The sequence below is a fragment of the Ascaphus truei genome, chromosome 2 (assembly GCF_040206685.1).
Source record: "Ascaphus truei isolate aAscTru1 chromosome 2, aAscTru1.hap1, whole genome shotgun sequence".
NCBI classification, from domain to species: Eukaryota; Metazoa; Chordata; class Amphibia; order Anura; family Ascaphidae; genus Ascaphus; species Ascaphus truei.
The window spans coordinates 289580739-289603828 of NC_134484.1; the positions used below are offsets into that span (position 1 = coordinate 289580739).

At 45.4% G+C, this 23090-nt stretch overlaps 1 protein-coding gene across 6 annotated transcripts in view; it reads right to left on the minus strand.

Moving 5' to 3' along the window:
* Positions 1-23090, minus strand: part of SACM1L (SAC1 like phosphatidylinositide phosphatase) — a 423363-nt gene that overhangs the window by 124094 nt on the left and 276179 nt on the right. For all 6 annotated transcript variants that reach the window (XR_012799181.1, XM_075586287.1, XM_075586286.1 and 3 more), the window contains 2 exons: positions 8003-8104; positions 6625-6710 (listed from right to left, as the gene is read on the minus strand). Coding sequence is in view for 5 of the 6 variants with exons in the window: in XM_075586287.1 (XP_075442402.1) it covers positions 6625-6710; positions 8003-8104 (188 nt within the window). In the remaining variant the exon portion in view is untranslated. The remainder of the gene's footprint in view (positions 1-6624; positions 6711-8002; positions 8105-23090) is intronic.

Here is a 23090-nt window from a genome sequence, read left to right on the forward strand (position 1 = left end):
AGGGCGACAGGGTGAGAGAGAGAGAGGGCAACAGGGTGAGAGAGAGAGAGGGCGACAGGGTGAGAGAGAGAGGGCGACAGGGTGAGAGAGAGAGGGCGACAGGGTGGGAGAGAGAGAGAGCGACAGGGTGGGAGAGAGAGAGGGCGACAGGGTGGGAGAGAGAGAGGGCGACAGGGTGGGAGAGAGAGAGGGCGACAGGGTGAGAGAGAGAGAGGGCGACAGGGTGAGAGAGAGGGCGACAGGGTGAGAGAGAGAGGGCGACAGGGTGAGAGAGAGAGGGCGACAGGGTGAGAGAGAGAGAGGGCGACAGGGTGAGAGAGAGAGGGCGACAGGGTGAGAGAGAGAGGGCGACAGGGTGAGAGAGAGGGCGACAGGGTGAGAGAGGGCGACAGGGTGAGAGAGGGCGACAGGGTGAGAGAGGGCTACAGGGTGAGAGAGGGCTACAGGGTGAGAGAGAGAGGGCGACAGGGTGAGAGAGAGGGCGACAGGATGAGAGAGAGAGGGAGAGAGCGACAGGGTGAGGGCGACAGGGTGAGAGAGGGAGGGCGACAGGGTGAGAGAGAGAGGGCGACAGGGTGAGAGAGAGAGGGCGACAGGGTGAGAGAGAGAGGGCGACAGGGTGAGAGAGAGAGGACGACAGGGTGAGAGAGAGAGGACGACAGGGTGAGAGAGAGAGGGCGACAGGGTGAGAGAGAGAGGGCGACAGGGTGAGAGAGAGAGGGCGACAGGGTGAGAGAGAGAGGGCGACAGGGTGAGAGAGAGAGGGCAACAGGGTGAGAGAGAGAGGGCGACAGGGTGAGAGAGAGAGGGCGACAGGGTGAGAGAGAGGGCGACAGGGTGAGAGAGAGAGGGCGACAGGGTGAGAGAGAGAGGGCGACAGGGTGAGAGAGAGAGGGCGACAGGGTGAGAGAGAGAGGGCGACAGGGTGAGAGAGAAAGGGCGACAGGGTGAGAGAGAAAGGGCGACAGGGTGAGAGAGAAAGGGCGACAGGGTGAGAGAGAAAGGGCGACAGGGTGAGAGAGAGAGGGCGACAGGGTGAGAGAGAGAGAGGGCGACAGGGTGAGAGAGAGAGGGCGACAGGGTGAGAGAGAGAGGGCGACAGGGTGAGAGAGAGAGGGCGACAGGGTGAGAGAGAGAGGGCGACAGGGTGAGAGAGAGAGGGCGACAGGGTGAGAGAGAGAGGGGGCGACAGGGTGAGAGAGAGAGGGCGACAGGGTGAGAGAGAGAGGGCGACAGGGTGAGAGAGAGAGGGCGACAGGGTGAGAGAGAGAGGGCGACAGGGTGAGAGAGAGAGGGCGACAGGGTGAGAGAGAGGGCGACAGGGTGAGAGAGAGAGGGCGACAGGGTGAGAGAGAGAGGGCGACAGGGTGAGAGAGAGAGGGCGACAGGGTGAGAGAGAGAGGGCGACAGGGTGAGAGAGAAAGGGCGACAGGGTGAGAGAGAAAGGGCGACAGGGTGAGAGAGAAAGGGCGACAGGGTGAGAGAGAAAGGGCGACAGGGTGAGAGAGAGAGGGCGACAGGGTGAGAGAGAGAGGGCGACAGGGTGAGAGAGAGAGGGCGACAGGGTGAGAGAGAGAGGGCGACAGGGTGAGAGAGAGAGGGCGACAGGGTGAGAGAGAGAGGGCGACAGGGTGAGAGAGAGAGGGCGACAGGGTGAGAGAGAGAGGGCGACAGGGTGAGAGAGAGAGGGGGCGACAGGGTGAGAGAGAGAGGGCGACAGGGTGAGAGAGAGGGCGACAGGGTGAGAGAGAGGGCGACAGGGTGAGAGAGAGGGCGACAGGGTGAGAGAGAGAGGGCGACAGGGTGAGAGAGAGGGCGACAGGGTGAGAGAGAGAGAGAGGGCGACAGGGTGAGAGAGAGAGAGAGGGCGACAGGGTGAGAGAGAGAGGGCGACAGGGTGAGAGAGAGGGCGACAGGGTGAGAGAGAGGGCGACAGGGTGAGAGAGAGGGCGACAGGGTGAGAGAGAGAGGGCGACAGGGTGAGAGAGGGCGACAGGGTGAGAGAGAGAGAGAGAGAGGGCGACAGGGTGAGAGAGAGGGTGACAGGGTGAGAGAGAGAGAGGGTGACAGGGTGAGAGAGAGAGAGGGTGACAGGGTGAGAGAGAGAGAGGGCGACAGGGTGAGAGAGAGAGGGCGACAGGGTGAGAGAGAGAGGGCGACAGGGTGAGAGAGAGGGCGACAGGGTGAGAGAGAGAGAGGGCAACAGGGTGAGAGAGAGAGAGGGCGACAGGGTGAGAGAGAGAGGGCGACAGGGTGAGAGAGAGAGAGGGCAACAGGGTGAGAGAGAGAGAGAGGGCGACAGGGTGAGAGAGAGAGAGGGCAACAGGGTGAGAGAGAGAGAGGGCGACAGGGTGAGAGAGAGAGAGGGCGACAGGGTGAGAGAGAGAGAGGGCGACAGGGTGGGAGAGAGAGAGGGCGACAGGGTGGGAGAGAGAGAGGGCGACAGGGTGGGAGAGAGAGAGGGCGACAGGGTGAGAGAGAGAGGGCGACAGGGTGAGAGAGAGCGAGGGCGACAGGGTGAGAGAGAGAGGGCGACAGGGTGAGAGAGAGAGGGCGACAGGGTGAGAGAGAGAGAGGGCGACAGGGTGAGAGAGAGAGAGGGCGATAGGGTGAGAGAGAGAGGGCGACAGGGTGAGAGAGAGAGAGGGCGACAGGGTGAGAGAGGGCGACAGGGTGAGAGAGGGCTACAGGGTGAGAGAGAGAGGGCGACAGGGTGAGAGAGAGGGCGACAGGATGAGAGAGAGAGGGAGAGAGCGACAGGGTGAGGGCGACAGGGTGAGAGAGGGCGACAGGTGAGAGTGAGGGTGAGGGCAACAGGGAAAGTGTGAGGGCGACACAGGGTGACAGGGATAGGGAGAGAGGGTGACACACTCACAGACACACTCACTAGGTGGGTATTCATTGGAAGGGAGGAGGCCCACCTGTTCATCCAGGGCTTGCATGTCCTCGACATGCTGCTCCACATCCAGCTGCGGGCTGGGGGTCGTCGGGCAGCCAGGCGGGGGGGGGGGGGGTCGGGCAGCAGGGCAGCCAGGTGGGTCGGGCAGCCAGGTGGGGGTTGTCGGGCAGCCATGCGGGGGTGGGGGGGGGTCAGGCAGCCATGCAGGGGGGGGTCGGGCAGCCAGGCGGGAGGGCAGGAGTTGCTGGGGGGATTGAGGGCCAGCCGCGCAACCACACCAACCTCCCCGATGGGAAACTTTGCCTGCCCCTCCCCCGCGTGCGCCCCCCTCTACTTCCCGCCCAGGCTGCAGCCATGGGGACGGTAGTCAGAGCTGCCAGCCTGCCCTTCTTTCCGGCTCCCATTACCATGCCTGTGCGGGCGTCAAAAGGAGCGTGGGACGGAGGGGAAGCGCCTACCTTGCTCCTCCAGCCCTGGGCAGCAGCCGCGGGGACCCCCACAGCCTACCTCCCGCCCCGGGCAGCAAGCGGGGACGGGTGCAGGGGGGAGGGGCTGACCCAGAGCTGCAAGCCGCCCCTCTTCCCCGCGAAAAAATTCATAGAGCCGCAGCACGGGTCGCCAGAGGCCTAAATCCAGTCTCCATGGGTGGGCGGGCGACCGGATTTGTTGAACACTGAAAAAATATATATATATATATATATATATATATATATATATATATACAGTGTTCGATAAACCTATACATTTGCTCGCCCCGGGCGAGTGGATTTAACATAGTGGTGAGCTCCTATTGGCCCAAGCATCACACGTTTGGTACTAGGTGGCGAGTAGATTTTTTTTGTGATTTGTTGACCACTGTATATATATATATATATATATATATATATATGTGCAGTGTTCGACAAACCTATACATTTAGTGGATTTAACATCATGGCGAGCTCCTATCGGCCCAAGCATCACACGTTTGGTACTAGGTGGTGAGTAGATTTTTTTGTTCGGCGAGTAGATATTTTGGTGATTTGTCGACCACTGTATATGTGTGTGTGTATATATGTATATATATATATATATATATATATATATATATATATATATGTATCAGTACCGTGTTAGCCGAGCTTCAATAATCCAAAAATTAATAGATGATACCGTTCTGTGGCTAACGTAATGCTTTTATTTGTGCGAGCTTTCGAGATACACTGATCTCTTCTTCCGGCGATGTTACAATGAATGCACTGGGGCGGCGGGGGTGTTTTTAAAATGTATTGGGCAGCGGGGGTCTTTTTAAAATGTATTGGGGCGACGGGGGTCTTTCTAAAATGTATTGCGGCGACGGGGGTCTTTTTAAAATGTATTGTACCCATTCAGTCACCCACCCCCTAACCCTGTCCCCCTCATTGTAATACAATAAATAAACTTATGTCAAAAACGAAAGTTGTTCTTATTTCTTAATAGGAATTTATTCAAATGTTTTTTTTTAAAGCGGGGCTGGGGGCGGGGCTAGGTGTCGAGTAGATTGTTTGGTTCGGCGAGTAGATTTTTGGGTGATTTGTCGACCACTATATATATATATATATATATATATATATATATATATATATACACAAAAACACAGAAAAAACAGGCGCACTCATAGCATGCGCCGCCCTCCCCTTGCTCCGGCATTACACAGAGAATGCACTGAACCAAATCTCGCGTGAGCTCGATGACGTCAGTGAGGTTTCAGCCGGAGAAAGTTCACAGTGTAAACAGGGACTTAAAAGTCTGGATGGCTGGTAAAAATGCTAGCAGCGCAGCAAAAATATGATGTAGCAGATGAGTGTCAGTATAAAATATACAGACTGGACAGTAGGCTCCACAGCACTCTCTACGGCTGAAACCTCACTGACGTCATCGAGCTCACGCGAGATTTGGTTCAGTGCATTCTCTGTGTAACGCCGGAGCAAGGGGAGGGCGGCGTCCCTCGTGGTTTTCGGTCCCTGCCAGGACACAGAGGGGCTATTGCAGCAGGACACACCGCGGACATCACGCCGAAGTCCTTCTCATTGGGTTCCTGCGTCTGAACGGGCTGAATTGTACTCAAAAATGCTTTTTATTCAGCTTTGTTTGTGAGTGTGTATTTTTAGTCCCTTATTCCATAAATTTATTGTTATACAATTTTACGGTATGAGTGCACCTGTTTTTTCTGTGTTTTTGTAGATATCTTCAAGGAAGTGGTGTTCCCTTCATTCGGGCTGCAGAGACTCTTTTGGATAGCAATTGGAAAATTTTGGGATTTGTATATATTTTTTTATATATATATTTTTCTGGACATTTTCTTTTTTGGTGTATTTTATATGCATTTTATTGTTTCATTACATTAGTTTTTTATTTTTATTCATTCCACTGTGCATAGCATAGGTTTTTATTATTATTTTTATTTTTATAGAGGTTATATTTAGTGTTAGGTTGGCGCCAATTTTTTCTTTTGTTGTGTTATATATATATATATATATATATATATATATATATATAAAAGCAAAAGATGTAGCGCCAAAAACAGTACCGTGATATATTTAGTGATAAGTGAACTATAGTTCCATCAATCAAATGAATTGTGTGAATAATGCTAAAAGTGCATATATTAATGTGATAAAAATTCTAACAACATATAATTTGTGAACAGTATTGCCTAATAAACTATACTAAAACACAACCAAATTCCTATACATAAAAAGTGCAAAACGTGCTGAACGAAAGAAAAAATAAAATAGTATAAAAAAGTCCAACCAGTCCTTCTTCAATAGTTAGTCCATAATGGTGGGTATTCGGTGTAGATAAAGGGGTCTTCGGCTGCTCTCACACGGGGTTAACCACATCCACAAAAATCTAAAAACAGAAAAAGAGAGAGAGCGCACGCCCCATAGCATAACACTGTATGTTTATTATAAAAAAGGGGGAAGGAGGATGGGGGGTGGGGGGGATTGGAAACGCACTCACAAGATTAAAATATAAAAAATGCAGTTTGTGATTTCATATCACCACCATCCGGTTCTGCATACGGTATAACGTCTCTGTGGACTCCTCCAGGACTGCCAGACGTGTTCACCATGAACCAGGTATCAGGGGGCTCCGTTCGCCGTCTTTAAGCTGTCCCGAAATCAGCTCTCCACTTCCAATGGCTGCTTGTAGTATCTCCACGCTTGGTATGGCCTCGTGCGCGTGCACAGCGTCGTCGTGATGTAATTGCGCTGTCAGTTTCCCTGACGCGTTTCGTCACCAACGGGCGACTTTCTCAAAGGGCTGAGGTGAAAGTCGCCCGTTGGCAGTCCTGGAGGAGTCCACAGAGACGTTATACCGTATGCAGAACCGGATGGTGGTGATATGAAATCACAAACTGCATTTTTTATATTTTAATCTTGTGAGTGCGTTTCCAATCCCCCCCATCCCCCATCCTCCTTCCCCCTTTTTTATAATAAACATACAGTGTTATGCTATGGGGCGTGCGCTCTCTCTCTTTTTCTGTTTATATATATATATATATATATATATATATATATATATATTTATATACGAAAAACAGCATCTTCTGGGAAGATTACAAATATGGTGCCAAATTAACTCAAATGTTTCATTTTCCTCAGCTATGCATGTATTCGTTATTTGCTGACCAAAGTCAAAATGGTCCATTTACTTCACTGTTTGAGGTAACATTACTTTCTAGTGTTTAACCTTTCAGTTCACCTGGACAAATGATGCTTTGTTCCCATTGTAATGAACAATTTGCTCAGTTTCAACAAAGTTAGCAGCATGTCCTTCTGAATCAATGCCTGTAATAGATTTAAAGAAAAACAATTCTGCCTCAAAAACATACTCAACTGAAACGTATTTATTTTGCTCGTCTATAAATAACGTTTTAAACACATTTAAGATATAGAAAGGTACCAAAGCCGCATCAATTTGGCTTACAGTACATCTATATAAAAGCTTTTAAAAGGGTATTTGTACAATTCTGGTTACACGTAGAAATATACAAACCTTTCCCAGTTTTCTTTTCAAAAGTTTATATCCTTACTAAGTTTACTTATTTGGTATAACCCTGTATACCTTTCCTTTCTAGAAAAAAAATATCTAACCTTTTCTTAAAGATAGCTATTGTATCTGCCATCACAGTCTTCATGGGTAATTAATTCTACATATAACTACCCTTACTGTAAAGAACCCTTTAGTTAGAACCCACTGGAAGAGCTGTGAATAGAGAAGCTGCATCTCCCTGCACAGCTCTTACAGACGATCACACCATTTTTATTTTTATTACATTGCATTGAAGAAGCGGGTTTCCGGAGCTGAAGCACATTCATTTCAGGTCTAGGGACCCCCTGCATCCTGAGGAACAGGGTTTGTTGATACACAGTTTTAAAAATGATTTGTTTTTTAATCTATACGGATACTCTCAAAAAGCGCAATACTCACCAACTGTGCTCGCCAAATAAGTTTTTGCAATTGCCAATTTTTGACAAACGTTTAATTTCTTTGCAAAATTCTGGCTAGTTTAAAATTGGCAAACTTGCACAGAGGTCTTGTCCACCTCTAATTACATGCATATAACCAATATTGACTTTATTACTATTTATGTCTTTATACATTACATTGGGTTTTAAAAATACAGTCCGTATTTACAGACCAGTGTGCTGCTTAATTTGTGTCAAATGGAGCCGATAACATTGCTGACCTTTTAATGCCTTCTAACTAAAAAAAAAAAAAATGCTTATGAATCAAACCCATTATATTTTGTCTAAAAATTAGCTTCTTTTTTTTGCATGCATCCACAGCTTTTATTAAAATGCCACAGATGAAATGCTTTATAACAAAATGCTTGAGAGCCTTGTAAGTAGTCAACAAAATGCAATTAAGTGTATAAAGTTGCATGCATGGAATATACTAGCATTATTTTGTGTATTACAACATTGTACTGTGTTAAATCAATCTTCTTTATTTTTTCCATTGAGACATGCAATTTAAAATGTTCAAAAGTCTTGATGTGGTAGGTGTAAAACATAACACCTTATTTTTTTTTTTAACAAATATGCAATTTATTTCTCAAAATTAAAATTCACCATACCTCTCACATAATATCGTACACCTGCTCGAAAACAACTTCTTCTAGAGAGAAGAACCCAATCAAAGTACTTCCCATTAATGGAACACAAGTGTATTGCAATAACTGACAGCATAGATAAGGAAAATAGAACCATACTATAGCAATCTTTACCCCTCCAGACATGTTGCCCAAATACTTAATTAGTGAAAACAAATGTCTGAAATTTAAAGCAGACATATGATATGTTCTCCCCACAAATAAAGAAGCAGTAATCAACCAGATTACAGTCAAGCGCTCAAATAACAAAGATGAAGTATGACACAAATTATGCCACGAATAAATAAAACCAAAACATTTACTTCAATAGCAACAGAGATTTTAAAATACATAAATTGCGATTTATCAAAGAAGCTGAGGTAAGTGAATTGCTTGTTATTATTTTTACTAGAAGTGTTATTTACTTGAGAACAATATTTTTTTTTTTTTTTTTTTACACAATTGTCCCCAATGACAACTACATTTGAAACTACAGGTTTTAAATCTGATATCACCATGAAACTGAAATATCAGTGACCATGAAACATGTACTTTTTAATTCAGGTATCGCCTTTTATTTTCATACACATTAAGCATACTGTATGAATATTCTTCTGCAAAATGGAAGACCACTAAAAAAAAACCAAAAAAAAAACCACAATGATGTATATACACTAAAGTGCAACAGACATTATTTAATTGACTTTAGCAAACAACAATACCTATTGCACTCCAGTGAGAATATCCCTCTCTAAGCTTTTTGATCGTTCACTGTTGCTTACAATAGTACCTTCACAAAAAGATGCAGGAATACAAAGCAAGTGTAGCCCCGGTCCCCGGCGGCTCCTAGAGACCCCCCCTCCTTTGGGGCAGCGCCATAAGAGGGTCAACCAAAGATCCATAAATCTCTGGTTGACCCTTCTGGTCAACCAATAATATCGAGTATTGGTTCTATGGGAGATGGTTTGTCCAGATACATTGATATTTTTTTACAGCCATTAGTCCACAAGCTTCCGTCATACAGTACCTCCGGGACTCCACTGATTTACTTAATTCACTTTTAGATTTCACTTGGTCTCCTAATTTTCTTTGGGTTACCCTTGACGTCACATCCCTTTACACAATTATTGATCACACACATGGTATCACTGCAGTTCAACATTTTCTTAATGACTCAGAATTATCACCTGCACAATCCACATTTATTATTGAATCCATTTTATTTCTACTAACACATAATTATTTTCTGTTTGATTCAGTTTATTATTTACAAACACGAGGCACCGCAATGAGCACTTCATTTGCACCATCATACACAAACTTATTTATGGGATATTGGGAGTTTTTGCACATTTTTAGTCATGTAAATCCTTTTCGTAATAATATTATTTTCTATCGGAGATTTATAGATGACCTGTTTATGATTTGGGAAGGTGACACAAGGTCCCTGACGGAGTTTGTGGACTATTTAAATAACAACAATTATAATTTACATTTTACATTTGCATATGATGCTCAAAAAATCGAATATTTGGACTTGTTATTATACATTGATTCAAATCAACGTATCCAATCAGACATATTTAGGAAATTAAATTCAAGAAACACATTTTTGAAGGCGGATAGTGGTCACCCGAAACCACTAATTAGAGGTATTCCAAAAGCACAATTTTTAAGACTTAGACATATATGCTCAGAGAAAGAACATTTTTTACAACAATCTAAACAATTAGCTTCTAGATTCCGCCACAGGGGATACACTGAATCTGACCTACAGAAAGCTTTTGAACATGCTTATCATGCTCTACGCACAGATTTGCTAAAAAAACGGAACAAAACTAGAGGAGATAATAGCAAAACACCACTATATTTTATCACTCAGCACAGCAGACAAGCAAATTCGATCCGCACCATTGTGGCTAGACACAGGAACAGCCTGAGTCTAGACAATAAGTTAAAACCATACATTGAAAAACTAAACTAAATTTGTCTTCAATAAAGAAAAAACATTGTCAGGCTATGTTTCACCAAGCATGTTTGTTAAACCCTCAGTTAAAACTAGGGGTTTTACTCCACCTATAGGTTTCTTTAAATGTGGTTTTTGCAAGGTATGCACCTATGCAAAACCCATTAAAGTAATGCATTCAAAAATGAATAAAGATGAAATAAAACGTAAGAGTTTTATTACATGCAATACCAACCACGTAGTCTATATTTTAAAGCTGCAGTTCAGTCAATATCCTGCATGTGTGTTTTTTTTAATAAATCAGTTCTGTAGTAAGACAAAATACTTTTAGCATTTTCTGTTTTTAAAAAAACAACTTTTAAAGACCAATTTTCTTGTATTCTATTTAAACAGCCATTTGCTAAGGCACTGCCCCTTCATGTCCTGTCACAAGCTCTGGCACACCCCTTTGTCAGCCCTGCCCTCCCTCTAGCACTTGTCTGTGCAGGATTGCTCATGAATATTCATGAGCTTCCACTGCCAGTCAAGCAGATTATAAACAAATGCCAGCTTTTAATATGTCACCAAATTTCGACCTATCAATACATGGAAAACGAATTGACCTGCAGCTATACTGTTCTTTAGCTAATTAGAGATTGCACACATAAAACTATTGAAGTAAAAAAATAAATGCAAAAAAAAAAAAAAAAAAAGACTGAACTGCAGCTTTAACATGTGGTTGCGGCAAGAGCTACATAGGAAGAACGATACGCCCATTAAAAAAACGTATAATGGGACATATTAGAAGTATAAAAAATAAGGATCAGAGATTTCCGGTGGCGAGACATTTCTCAGAATGCCCCATGGGCAAATTAGATTTGTTCACTTTTAGTGGGATAGAATATATTCCACCCCCAGTCAGACGTGGTGAACGACAGAACATCCTTAATCAAAAGGAAGATGTTCTGGATATTTACAATGGACACAATGTCACCAAGAGGAATCAACGTTGACTGGGAGTTAAAACACTTTCTTTGATATGTCTCCCTCCCCCCCTTGTAATCTCTGCCCTGCTAATTGTTAGCCTATCTAGCTCTGTGAATAATATTTGTGTTATAAGACTATCATGTTCACTATTAAAAACATCTATTGTCAGGGCATCTGTTCTTTATAAAATACATGTATACTCATTAAGAGCCATTTTATTGACCAACTTGTTTATTGTATGAAAAATCTTATCCTCCATAGGTTGCTCTTTATAGTGGTTTCTATTCTTGAGACTTTGATAGCTAAATATTGATGAACATCTACATGTAAACCAGTAATGATTGAAATGTTTCAATTATTGTGAATTGAAAGAAGAAGCAATCCATGTTGTTGTACATTATTGTTTATTGTTCATTATTCTTGCTCTCTTTTTCCCCCCTTGTTTCCCTTCTTTTTCTTCTCATTCCAAGGGAATCTGTAACAAAAAAGCTGTTTTTAATACTGTGGTTTGTGATATACTTAAAGTGTGTCACACAACCCTTTAAAATCTAGATACAAATAACTAAGTAACATAAAAGTGTTATAAGTTCATTCATATGTTGTTTAGTTACATTTGCAACACTTGTGTCGAATGTAATAACATTTTGAAATTGACTAATAGTTTGAATAACTTTGCATATAATTACATTATACATGACATGCAGTCATTTAAACGAACAAAAGTTCTATATACCCCATTCCCCCGTTATTACTTGATTTTAATTTATAGTTGCATTCTTTTATGCAATGTTTGATTTTTACTTATTTTTTCCAATCCTATAAGGTTGAGGTTTACTACAGTATGTCCTCTTATCATATACTATTGCCATCTTACCTCTCTTAAAGGTGTATGTAAATATTGACTAAATAACCAAGATTTATGTATAAATGTATAAGGGTTTTTAAATTGTTGTCTCTTTGGCAAATTAATTGCCATTAATGCCTACCGTTCCATTACTGACTCATCACGAGTGTGTTGCCACTCACCGGGTGTGAAGGCTCCCTCCACGCAATTCTCGGGAGATCTCACAAGCAGAGGTTGAGTGACGTCACTTCCGGGTTTAGTCAGTATTTCAGGAAACACGGCAGCAAGTAATCCTCACTCTTTGAAAAAGCCCTGAGTGGGTGAAACGCGTAAGAGTTGCGGGGGGTGTTATCCCTTCTCTCTTTTTTAAATCCATGCTACAATAAAGTATTTTTCAGCACAGTCCAGCCTTCGCTATTTTTGCTGCGCGGCAGTGCCCGCTGGTCCTCCCTCCTCCCCGGTGAGGACATCTCTACTGTATCTTCATAACAGCTTGGAGCATGCAAAGCAAAGAAAAAGAAAGAAAAAAACCGGAGGAATTTAAAGACAGAGTGAGTAACTTATTACCACTATTTCAATGTTGGAGCTTCCCTAGGTGACATGGTTGATATATAGAAGCGGGACTTATGTATGGGGTCTGGGTGGGTTTTAGGACTTCACCCAGACAACCCTTCACAAGTCGCCGCCAGACCACATCCCTATTAGGGGTTATTTATTACTCAGCTCCTTTACTCCTTTCTTCTTCCAGATAAGCAGCTATTATATCATTTATGTGGACTCATATACTCTGCAGCACTGGTTAATTGAGGGGGTCGTGCACCTCAATGTTCCCTCTGTACATGGGAGAATGGGAATTTAAACACATTCTAAATAATAATCCTTTTAAAAATAATATTATTATTTGGCGTCGTTTCATAGACGACATCTTATGTATATGGGATGGTGACCAATGTTCTATAGGTCACTTTATACAGGGGTGGGGAACGTCCGGCCCGTGGGCCGTATACGGCCCGCCAACTGTTTTGGTCCGCCAACTGTTTTGGTCCGGCAGTCAGGGGGCCGTTTGCGTGCTCGCAAGAAAGGAGGGGAAAAAAAAAAAAAAAACTTCCCCTTTCCTGATTGGCTGCCTCGTGTTGGCATATTGCCAAGTTTTTTTTCCCCCCAAGACCACACCCCCCTACGGAGCACGTCCACAGAAGAGCGTGTCTGCGGAGGAATAAACTTGAATCTTGAAAATTGAATCTCCACACCGGGCAGCAGTTGCGGAGGTGGGCACCTGCACCGATCCCCTCCTGCTCCGATCCCCCCCTCCCCCCTGCACACATCCACGGACCTCCTCCAATCCCCCCTGCTCAGAATCCCCCCGCGCACTTACATGGTCCTCCTCCGATTCCCCCCCCGCACACTTACATGGTCCTCCTCCGATCCCCCCCCCTGCTCAGAACCCTTCCCGCACACTTACACGGTCCTCCTCCACACACCACACAACACCGGGCAGCAGATGTGGAGGAGGGCACATGCTCCGATCCCCCCCTGCTCAGAATCCCCCCCCCGCGCACTTACACGGTCCTCCTCCACACACCACAGGGTGGTGTGGAGGAGGGTACATGCTCCGATCCCCCCCTGCTCAGAATCTCCCCGCGCACTTACACGGTCCTCCTCCACACACACCGGGCAGCAGTTGTGGAGGGCACATGCTCCGATCCCCCGCGCACTTACACGGTCCTCCTCTGATCCCCCCCTACTCAGAATCCCCCCCCCTGCTCAGAATCCCCTCCCCCCTGCTCAGAATCCCCCCGCACACTTACACGGTCCACCTCCGATCCCCCCCGCTCTGATTCCCCCTCACGCACACGTCCATGGACCCCGCCCCGTGCACTAACACGGTCCTCCTCCACGCACAGGCTGTGTCCTCGCTAGCGCTGAGCGTGCAGCGCTTGACGAGGTGACTTGCATATATATATGCGAGCCCCCGCTCACGCAATGCGTAGGCGCGGGCACACACGCTCATCGGCGCTTAAACAAATTTTAGGCGGGGGGGACGCTGCAGGGGAAGCTAGAAAGTTAAAAAAAAAATTGTTTACTTAAGCACCGGCGAGCGTGTGTGCCCGCCGCATACGCGCGCATCGCGTGAGCGGGGACTTGCATATATATATATATATATATATATATATATATATATATATAAGTCACCTCGTCAAGCTAGCGGGGACGCAGCCTAATCCCAGCATCATTGGTCTCCTTGACTTCAATACAAGTTGTATGATTAACTTTTGCAGACCCCCCCCCCCAAATGATCTTTGCCCCATAAAATGACTGTGTGATCTCATGCATCTCAAGTTGTCACTTCTTGCAGCTGATTGTCATTCTTGATTGTGTGTGTGTGATTGTGTGTGGGTGATATTGGGTGTGTGTGTGTGATTGTGTGTGTGTGTGTGTGATTGTGGGTGTGTGTGTGTGTGGGTGAGTGTGTTTGTGGGTGATTATGGGTGAGTGTGTGGGTGATTTTGTGGGTGAGTGTGTGTGGGTGATTTGTGTGTGGGGGTGATTGTGTGTGTGTGATTGGGTGATTTAGTGTGTGTGGGTGGATGAGTGTGTGTGAGTGAGTGGGTGATTGTGTGTGTGTGTGTGGGTGTGATTTTGTGTGTGGGTGTGATTTTGTGTGTGGGTGATTTAGTGTGTGGGTGGGTGAGAGTGGGTCTGAGAGTCTGAGAGTGGGTCTGAGAGTCTGATTTCCCTCCCCCTGCCCGGTGTACGTGTGTGTACGTGTGCAGTCAGTCATAGTCACCCACCACCCAAGAGTCAGTCACCCAAAGAGAAACAGTTCCAGCCATCACATTAGGGGTGAGTTAATTAAATGTTTGACCAAATATAGCAGACTAATTTTTAAGTTGATAATTTTGTATGGTCTCCCATGACATGCTTTTTCTGGTGGCATAGCGGTGAGATTGCTAGGCTTTGTGTTGGGATTTCATGCGGGAAATCACAGCTCAAAGACGGTCTTGAATTTTCAAGACCGCAGGACAAGTTGTTCCAGACAAATGTTGTACAAACCTGATATTTTACTATGCAAGCACATTTATATTAGTTCAACTAAATTTGGAAAATGTCTGGAGAAAAAGGGCATTTTCAGAAATGGACCAGAGCCGTGCTGCTTTCCCTATGCTACCAGTACGGGCTGCTGACTGACGGCCGCACCAAGGCAGCCCTTGCAAAGGACCTGGAGCGGTACGAGGACGATGCGGCAGGGATCAATGCAGCGGACGTAGCTGTAGATCCTGCCGAAGGGACTGCGGCCCATTTTATCCACCAAGTGGCGGATCCATGGTCGCTCCGGCAGTGGTCCCAACCCCATCGGAAAGTGCAGAGGCTATGATTGCCCTTCTGGGGCCTGACGCCACATCTGCTGACCGATTGCAGATGATCTTCCGCTGGTGCCCCAACATCCCTGCTCTGAGTGCACCCACCCATGGCAATGGCGGTCCGCAAGCCCACCAGTGGATGGCACTGATGATATTGATGCCTTTCTGCGGGACTTCGAGAAGCAGTGTAAGCGACACGAGTTGCCGGAGCTGGCCTGGATAAAATACCTGGGTCCCCGGCTGAGTGGGAAGGCGCAAGTGGCCTTCCGCAAGATCGGAGGAGGAGGAAGGGGAAGACTACCCCTATGTGAAGGCAGTCCTGTTAAGGCGGTATGCCCTCAACCCTGAGACATACCATGAGCAGTTTCGCGCAATGCACAAAGGCACAGATGACACCCATGTTGAGTTTGCTGCCCGGCTAGCGCACCGTAGTCAGTGGGTGGAGGGCTGTAAGGCAGTCACGTTTAAGGAGCTGCTGGATCTGCTCGTGAGAGAAAAGTTCCTGTTGAAATGTGGGTGGTGGGTGATAGACCACAAGCCATCCACTTACAAGGAGGCCGCAATCATGGCAGACGAGTATGTTACCACTCTGCCCCGTATTTTCTCAACCCAGGGGGAGCATGTAGGAGAAAACACAACAGACAAAACACACTAAGTGCAGACTATATGGTTCAGGTGTGAGGTAATAATGATGCTTGGTCTCTATGTGCTGCCTACTCACAGGATGTAGGTAGGATAGGTACAGTGGCGTGATCAGTAGAAGGTGGTGGGTCCCTCTAACCATACACAGGAAGCAGCTGGGACTGGGTGGGGTAGTACTCCACATGCTCCGATCCCCCATGTGGGGGAAACAGACAGGAGGACGATGGGCTGACAGCTCATGCTCCCCCTGGGTTGAGAAAATATCGTTTGATCTTCTGGGACCAGCCAAGACAGTCCCTTCCAGAGGGTTTGAGCAGGGGGTTACAACGTTTATTATATTTTTACTACTGCACTATTTTGAGTCACGATTTTATTTTATATCACTATATACGTGTAATATATATTCACTGTATTTTAAGTGATCACTAGCACCTAATTAGCGCCAGTTTCTTCACCAATCACGTTGTTACTACCACTCTGCCCCGTTACAGAAAGCGGGTCCTGAACAACGTCCCTGTGCAGGTTGCGCGATCACCGCAAGTGGCGGACCCTTCCCCCACCCCATGTCATGGAGGACCGAGTCTTGTGCCAAAGGGGCTGCAGCCAGGGCCGCGGAGGTGGTCCAAAAGGTATTGGTGCTTCCAGTGTAACCGGCTAGGGCAAGCATGTCAAACTCGCGGGCCGCGGGCCGCATGCGGCCCACAATGAACATATTTGCGGCCCAGCTCGCGAATATTTAACTCGCGCTGCACGCGCTTTCTACGAAGAAAAAAAAACAAACCTCTCCCGATTGGCTGGCGCGTGTTGGCACGCTGCCAGAATTTTTTTGGGCCCGGAGCCAGCTCTATCGGAGCTTGCATAGTGAGGCCCGCCTCTTCCTGCTGGCCGCCTCTTCCTGCTGCATGCTGCCCGCCTCTTCCTGCTGCATGGAGCACGTCAGATGACTACTGCTCCATGCCTGCCTTGCTTCCCCCTTGCCCTCCTGCTCCGATTTCCTCTGTGTGTGTGTCTGTGTCGGTATCTGTGTGTGTGTCTGTATCTGTGTGTGTGTCTGTGTCTGTCTGTCTGTGTCTGTCTGTGTGTCTGTGTGAGTGTGTGTGTGTGTGTGTGTGTGTATCTGTATCTGTGTGTGTATCTGTGTATGTGTGTGTATCTGTGTGAGTATCTGTGTGTGTGTATCTGTGTGTGTGTGTATCTGTGTGTGTATCTTTGTGTGTGTGTGTGTGTGAGTGTCTGAGAGAGAGTGTGTCTGAGAGAGAGAGCGTGTCTGAGAGAGAGAGTATCAGAGAGAGAGAGTGTCAGAGAGTGTGTCTGATAGAGTGTGTCTGAGAGTGTGTCTGAGAGAGTGTGAGTGTGTGAGTGTCTGAGAGTGTGAGTGCCTGAGAGAGTGTGTGTCTGAGAGAGAGAGTCTGTGTGAGTGTGTATCTGAGTGTGTATCTGAGTGTGTGTGTGTGTGTGTGTGTGTGTGTGTGTGTGTGTGTGTGTGTGTGTGTGTGTGTCTGTGTGCGTGAGAGTTTGAGAGAGCGAGTTTGAGAGAGAGAGTTTGAGAGAGAGAGTTTGAGAGAGAGAGAGAGAGTTTGAGAGAGAGAGAGAGAGTTTGAGAGAGAGCGAGAGAGTTTGAGAGAGAGAGAGTTTGAGAGAGAGTTTGAGAGAGAGTGTCTGTCTGAGAGAGAGAGTGTCTGTCTGAGAGAGAGAGTGTCTGTCTGAGAGAGAGAGTGTCTGTCTGAGAGAGAGAGTGTCTGTCTGAGAGAGTGTGTCTGTCTGAGAGAGAGTGAGTGTCAGAGAGAGTGAGTGTCTGAGAGAGTATCTGTCTGAGAGAGAGTGTCTGTCTGAGAGAGAGTGTCTGTCTGAGAGAGTGTCTGTCTGAGAGAGAGTGTCTGTCTGAGAGAGAGTGTCTGTCTGAGAGAGAGTGTCTGTCTGAGAGAGAGTGTCTGAGAGAGAGAAAGTGTCTGAGAGAGAAAGTGTCTGAGAGAGAGTGTCTGAGAGAGAGAAAGAGTGTCAGAGAGAGTGTCAGAGAGAGTGTGTGTCAGAGAGAGTGTCTGAGAGAGTGTGTGTGTCTGAAAGAGAGAGGGGGACAGAGAGGGAGAGTCAGAGGGGAACAGAGAGAGAGAGGGGGACAGAGAGGGAGAGTCAGAGGGGGACAGATAGTCAGGGAGAGGGAGAGTCAGGGAAAGGGAGAGTCAGGGAGAGGGAGAGTCAGGGACAGGGACAGTCAGGGAGAGTGAGGGAGTCAGTGAGAGTGAGGGAGAGTCAGTGAGTGAGGGAGAGTCAGTGAGAGTGAGGGAGAGTCAGTGAGAGTGAGGGAGTCAGTGAGAGTGAGGGAGAGTCAGTGAGAGTGAGGGAGAGTCAGTGAGAGTGAGGGAGTCAGTGAGAGTGAGGGAGAGTCAGTGAGAGTGAGAGTCTGGGAGAGTCAGAGTCAGGGAGAGGGAGGGAGAGTCAGGGAGAGGGAGAGTCAGGGAGAGGGAGATTCAGGGAGAGGGAGATTCAGGGAGAGTCAGGGACAGGGAGAGAGAGTCAGGGAGAGGGAGTCAGGGAGAGTGTCGGGGAGAGGGAGAGTGTCAGGGAGAGTGTCAGGGAGAGGGAGAGTGTCAGGGAGAGGGAGAGTCAGAGAGAGTCAGAGATGCCAAGAGTCAGGAAGAAAACATTAATTTTATCGTTCTTTTTTTTTATACTGTACTTTTCTAAATAAACCTACGGTTTTTTGAAAATGGAAGTTTGTTTGTTTTTATGCGGCCCACATAAACTGTTACGGTCATTTCTATGGAGAATGCAATCCACTTAGTGGAAGCTTTCTATAGAATTGATATGATTAGGGACAGCTACAGTAGGTGTCGGGACTCCTGGGGGGAGGTGAAAGGCTGCTGATCAGATCTGGGAGTAAGATCATTTTATTGCACAGACCCGGTGTTTTCAACCCAGTGGGAGACACTCTGGGAAGGTGTGTGGAGTTCTACCTTCAGAGAGCATCTGAGAGCAAGAGAGGCTAACAGACAGAGACACTCTGGGAAGGAGTGTGGAGATCTACCCTCAGAGCACTATCTGAGAGACAGAAAGACTGAGAGACATTCTGTGAAGGAGTTTGATCTTTTACAGTGACCAGCTGGAGAGATACCTCAGAGGGGTTGCTGTGTGATCAGCCCTCTGAGATCCTGGACGAGAAGCGGACAGGACAAGCCTTCTTGAAGCAGGCCCCTGCACCTAGCGAGGCTAGTCTACTCCCCAGGCCCCCAGTTGGTATTGTATCGTGTTTTGTACATCTTTGTTTGTCTGCTGGCGTGCCAGAATAAACCACATTTTATTCAATAATTTTGTCCTGTCTGGTGCTGGTGATCCCGTTGGTTTCGGTGGAAAAGTACTGGTCTCTCGTGACAGAGCTAGCAGACGCTGTGGCATTTAAAAACAAACTCAACACTTTTATTAATTGTAATTCTACTTATATTGTATATATTTTGAATTGTGGCTGTGGCCGACATTATATTGGGACGCACGATTAGAAATCTGAAAATTAGAATCATGGAACATGTTAGGGCTATTAAAAAAGAAACTGCTCTATACCCGGTCTCGAGACATTTTTCACAGTGCCCTATGGGGGGTATCCAGAACTTCTCCTTTTTGGCTGTTGAGCATGTTTCACCCCCCATTAGAGGGGGAGATAGGTTAAACATGCTCAACAGATGTGAGATGTTCTGGATTTATAGTATGGATTCATTGTTTCCTGCTGGAATCAATCAAGATTGGGAGCTTATTCATTTTCTATAAATGTATTGATTATTATTATTTATTGAATCTTTTTGATCAATTATATTATTGGATTTTGGATTTTGTTTTAGTTTATCTATTGAGCTTCTATATTGTTTTGATTTTTTGATTTCGTTTTTATTTGTATAAATTATTTCTTCATGTTTTTGACATTTTTCGATATATTCCATATATTATATTATATTTAGCACTATCTTGCACAATTTGTGCATTATCTTTTTAATTATTATATTTATACGCACATTTTGTTATATATATTTTTTTACATCTGTCTAATATTATTACTTTTTACAGATGTTCTAATATATTTTATTTATATATATATATATATGTGTGTTAATATATTTACTTTCTTTTGAATATACATGTGTATATGTTAATATATACTATTATGTTATTAGATTTATTTCAGCTGTTTTTTTCAACACAGTTGCTGTCTTATTATTTTCTTATTATATTAGTTTATTAGTGGTCACCATGGTTACCATAAGGTTCCGTTTTTTCTTATTCTCATACTGTGTTATATTTCTCTTGGATCTTTTACCCATTTCTTTGATAATTTTTAGTTTTTTCTTGTTTTACCTTTTAGATTATGTTATACCATTTTTTGATCATGTTATATTGATTTATGTATTATATTTGTGTATGTGGATGTCTTCCTTGCTTCGCGCTCCGGTGTGGAGGCATTTTTGCCCTTTAGAGCTTCCGTAGCTCTACCATCCTATTCACATACCATCTGACGTCACGGTGGTTTTGGCGCGAAGATGCTTCCGCATTAAAGAGGCTATTTAAGGTAAGCTCATTCTAACGGAGGATACCCTTTGATAAAGCGCCACTAAGGCACGAAACGCGTTAGGGAAACCTTTTTTCTTTCTGTTCACCTTTAGCTTAGGCTATCATACATCTTATTTAAAGCATTTTTATATTTTTTTTCTACTTTTTGCCTCCAGCCCTTTATTTTGCAGTGCGCAGCCTTTCTCCTCTATTTTTGTTTCACTTGCTTGTTGGATCGACGCACGCCATTCCTGGGTTCTCATGTACACTTACAAGGAGATGTCATGTGAGTTTACTCATTCTCCTTGCCCTTTAAATATTGATACTGTGTTTTTTTTATGTTATCATAGGGCTCCAAACCTTTAGACCTGGGGGTTCTCTTAATTTAATTTATGGGGTGGGTCTACCTATATGTGGACACACCTTCCGTATTTCTTACTTAGATAGAAAAAACAGGATATTCAGCGCTCGTGCTGTGTGATGGTGTGGATAATCCCTTTGCAGCATGTACATAAAGCGTCTCCCCAGAACTCTCAAATCTAGGTGAACCCCCTAAGAAAGGGGGGAAGGCACCCTGAAAAACAAGATAATAAAAAATGCACAAATGCGCACCAGGGATTAGTGAAAGGTAATTTATTAAAAATACACAAAAACTGAGGGGATCCAACCCCACCTCAGAACAGCTGTGCAGCTGGACGGCTAAGTACTTCCAAGGAGAACACCTAATGGTGACTAAACCCTATGCTGCACAGTATACAAATACAGTGAAATTTATATAAAAAACATGAAAGAAAAAAACAAACATGTTACGCGTTTCGTACCAAGTACTTCGTCAGGAGGTCACGTACAGCGTCATCCACGCAAATATATATGGGCGGCAACTGATTGAATAAACCAGCCCCCTCAGAGAAACACCCTTACTTTGCCTAATTGCTACGCTGATTGAAACACCTTGAAATAAGGTTACTAGCCAACAGGGTGTATAGCAACTCATGTGGGGGATGTGTGCAAGTATAAATTAATCATTGCACTCACCCCTATGAAAAAATACAGGAATATGACCTCTAACAACATGAATAATAAAATGTTTGTTTTTTTCTTTCATGTTTTTTATATAAATTTCACTGTATTTGTATACTGTGCAGCTTAGGGTTTAGTCACCATTAGGTGTTCTCCGTGGTAGTACTTAGCCGTCCAGCTGCACAGCTGTTCTGAGGTGGGGTTGGATCCCCTCAGTTTTTGTGTATTTTTAATAAATTACCTTTCACTAATCCCTGGTGCGCATTTGTGCATTTTTTATTATCTTCTTACTTAGATACCCCATTATTCTATATATAGGTCTATTTTTGTTAGGTTTTATAGTGAGCCATGATCTCCTCAAATGCACAGTTATTAGGGGTTAAGAATATATGTCCTACCCAGTAGCTATATTGCTACCATCTATTCCGGATTTTTGTAGCACCCATTGGGAGATTCATTTCTCTTTTCTACGCTGGGCATTTAAAAACAAACATATGACTTCCGGGGAGGCGGCCAGGCAAGACGGCCACTGTGCATTCAGGATCCTGTGGGGAAAGACTCTGTACACCCTCTGGTGCATCCAAAGAAGATCGAGACCACCCGGAGGCAACTTTTAAGAACCGGAACCACCCCGAAGGACTTCAGGGAAAAAAAAACCAAAGTAAGTAAAAAAAAAAGCATTAAATATACTTGGAAGCAAAGGCGGGCGCCCAGGACCACTTGAAAGGGCACCTGTGGACCCTTTCTTCAAATGGAGCAGTAAGGAGGTGCTTGCTGCTGCTCCAGAGGGTGGGGGAACCAGGCGCGTGATGAGCGGTGGCTCTGACTGCAAGTAAAGTCTCTTCGGCGCGCGTGCTGGCATGGGAGAGCAGGAGACTCCTGCCTGTGTGCATGGGCTGCAGGGGAGAGAGAGTGATCTCCACTGCACGATGCTCTGCAGAAGGGGAGACCACCCACGTGGGCACTGAAAAGCCCCTAACTAATTCCTGGAGAGTGGGGGACCGGGAGAACCCCAGCTCCCCCCAGTGATATCACATCGATATCCCCAGGCAAGATTGGAATCTTGGGGGTAAGAAGTTAATAACTTATAAGGGAAATAAGCTATACCTGAGGGAATGGGCAAGCAATATCTGCAGAACTGTAAATGTTAGCTTGCGAGTCCGTGTGAAAAGTGTCGGTCTGGGGAAAGCAAGTGATACCATGCAGAAGTAAGCGGAAGATTAAACCTACTTCATCTACTTACTATTACTGATCTGCCATCCTCTCTTAAAGGGAAGAAAAAAAATGTATGTGTACATACAGGGGTGTATATGGTCAAAGATGAATTAAGCTGCTTCATTTAAGACTGGACATTTTGAAGGTAAATGGATAAATCCCTCCTGCAAACACCTTCAGACATGAAAAAAGGTTAATCTAAATCCAGCAATCCTGAAAAACGCAAAAAAAAAAAAAAAGTAGCTAGCATGGCAGCTGAAAATTCAAGCAACAGCAAGAGTCTATATTGAATCTATGTGACAGGGGAACCTTATCAAAATCATCAGGGAAGCTATCAATCCAATTGACCAGAAATTAGAGAAAATACAAAACTCTGTTGAGGATGTCAAATTACAACTGGCTCAACAGAGCGGAAGAATTTCACAGGCTAAGCAAAAAATTTCAAACAATGAAGATGATATAGCAGAACTATAATCGCATGAGCGGGATCTCACTCAGTTCAAAGAATTGCTGGGATCAAAGGTG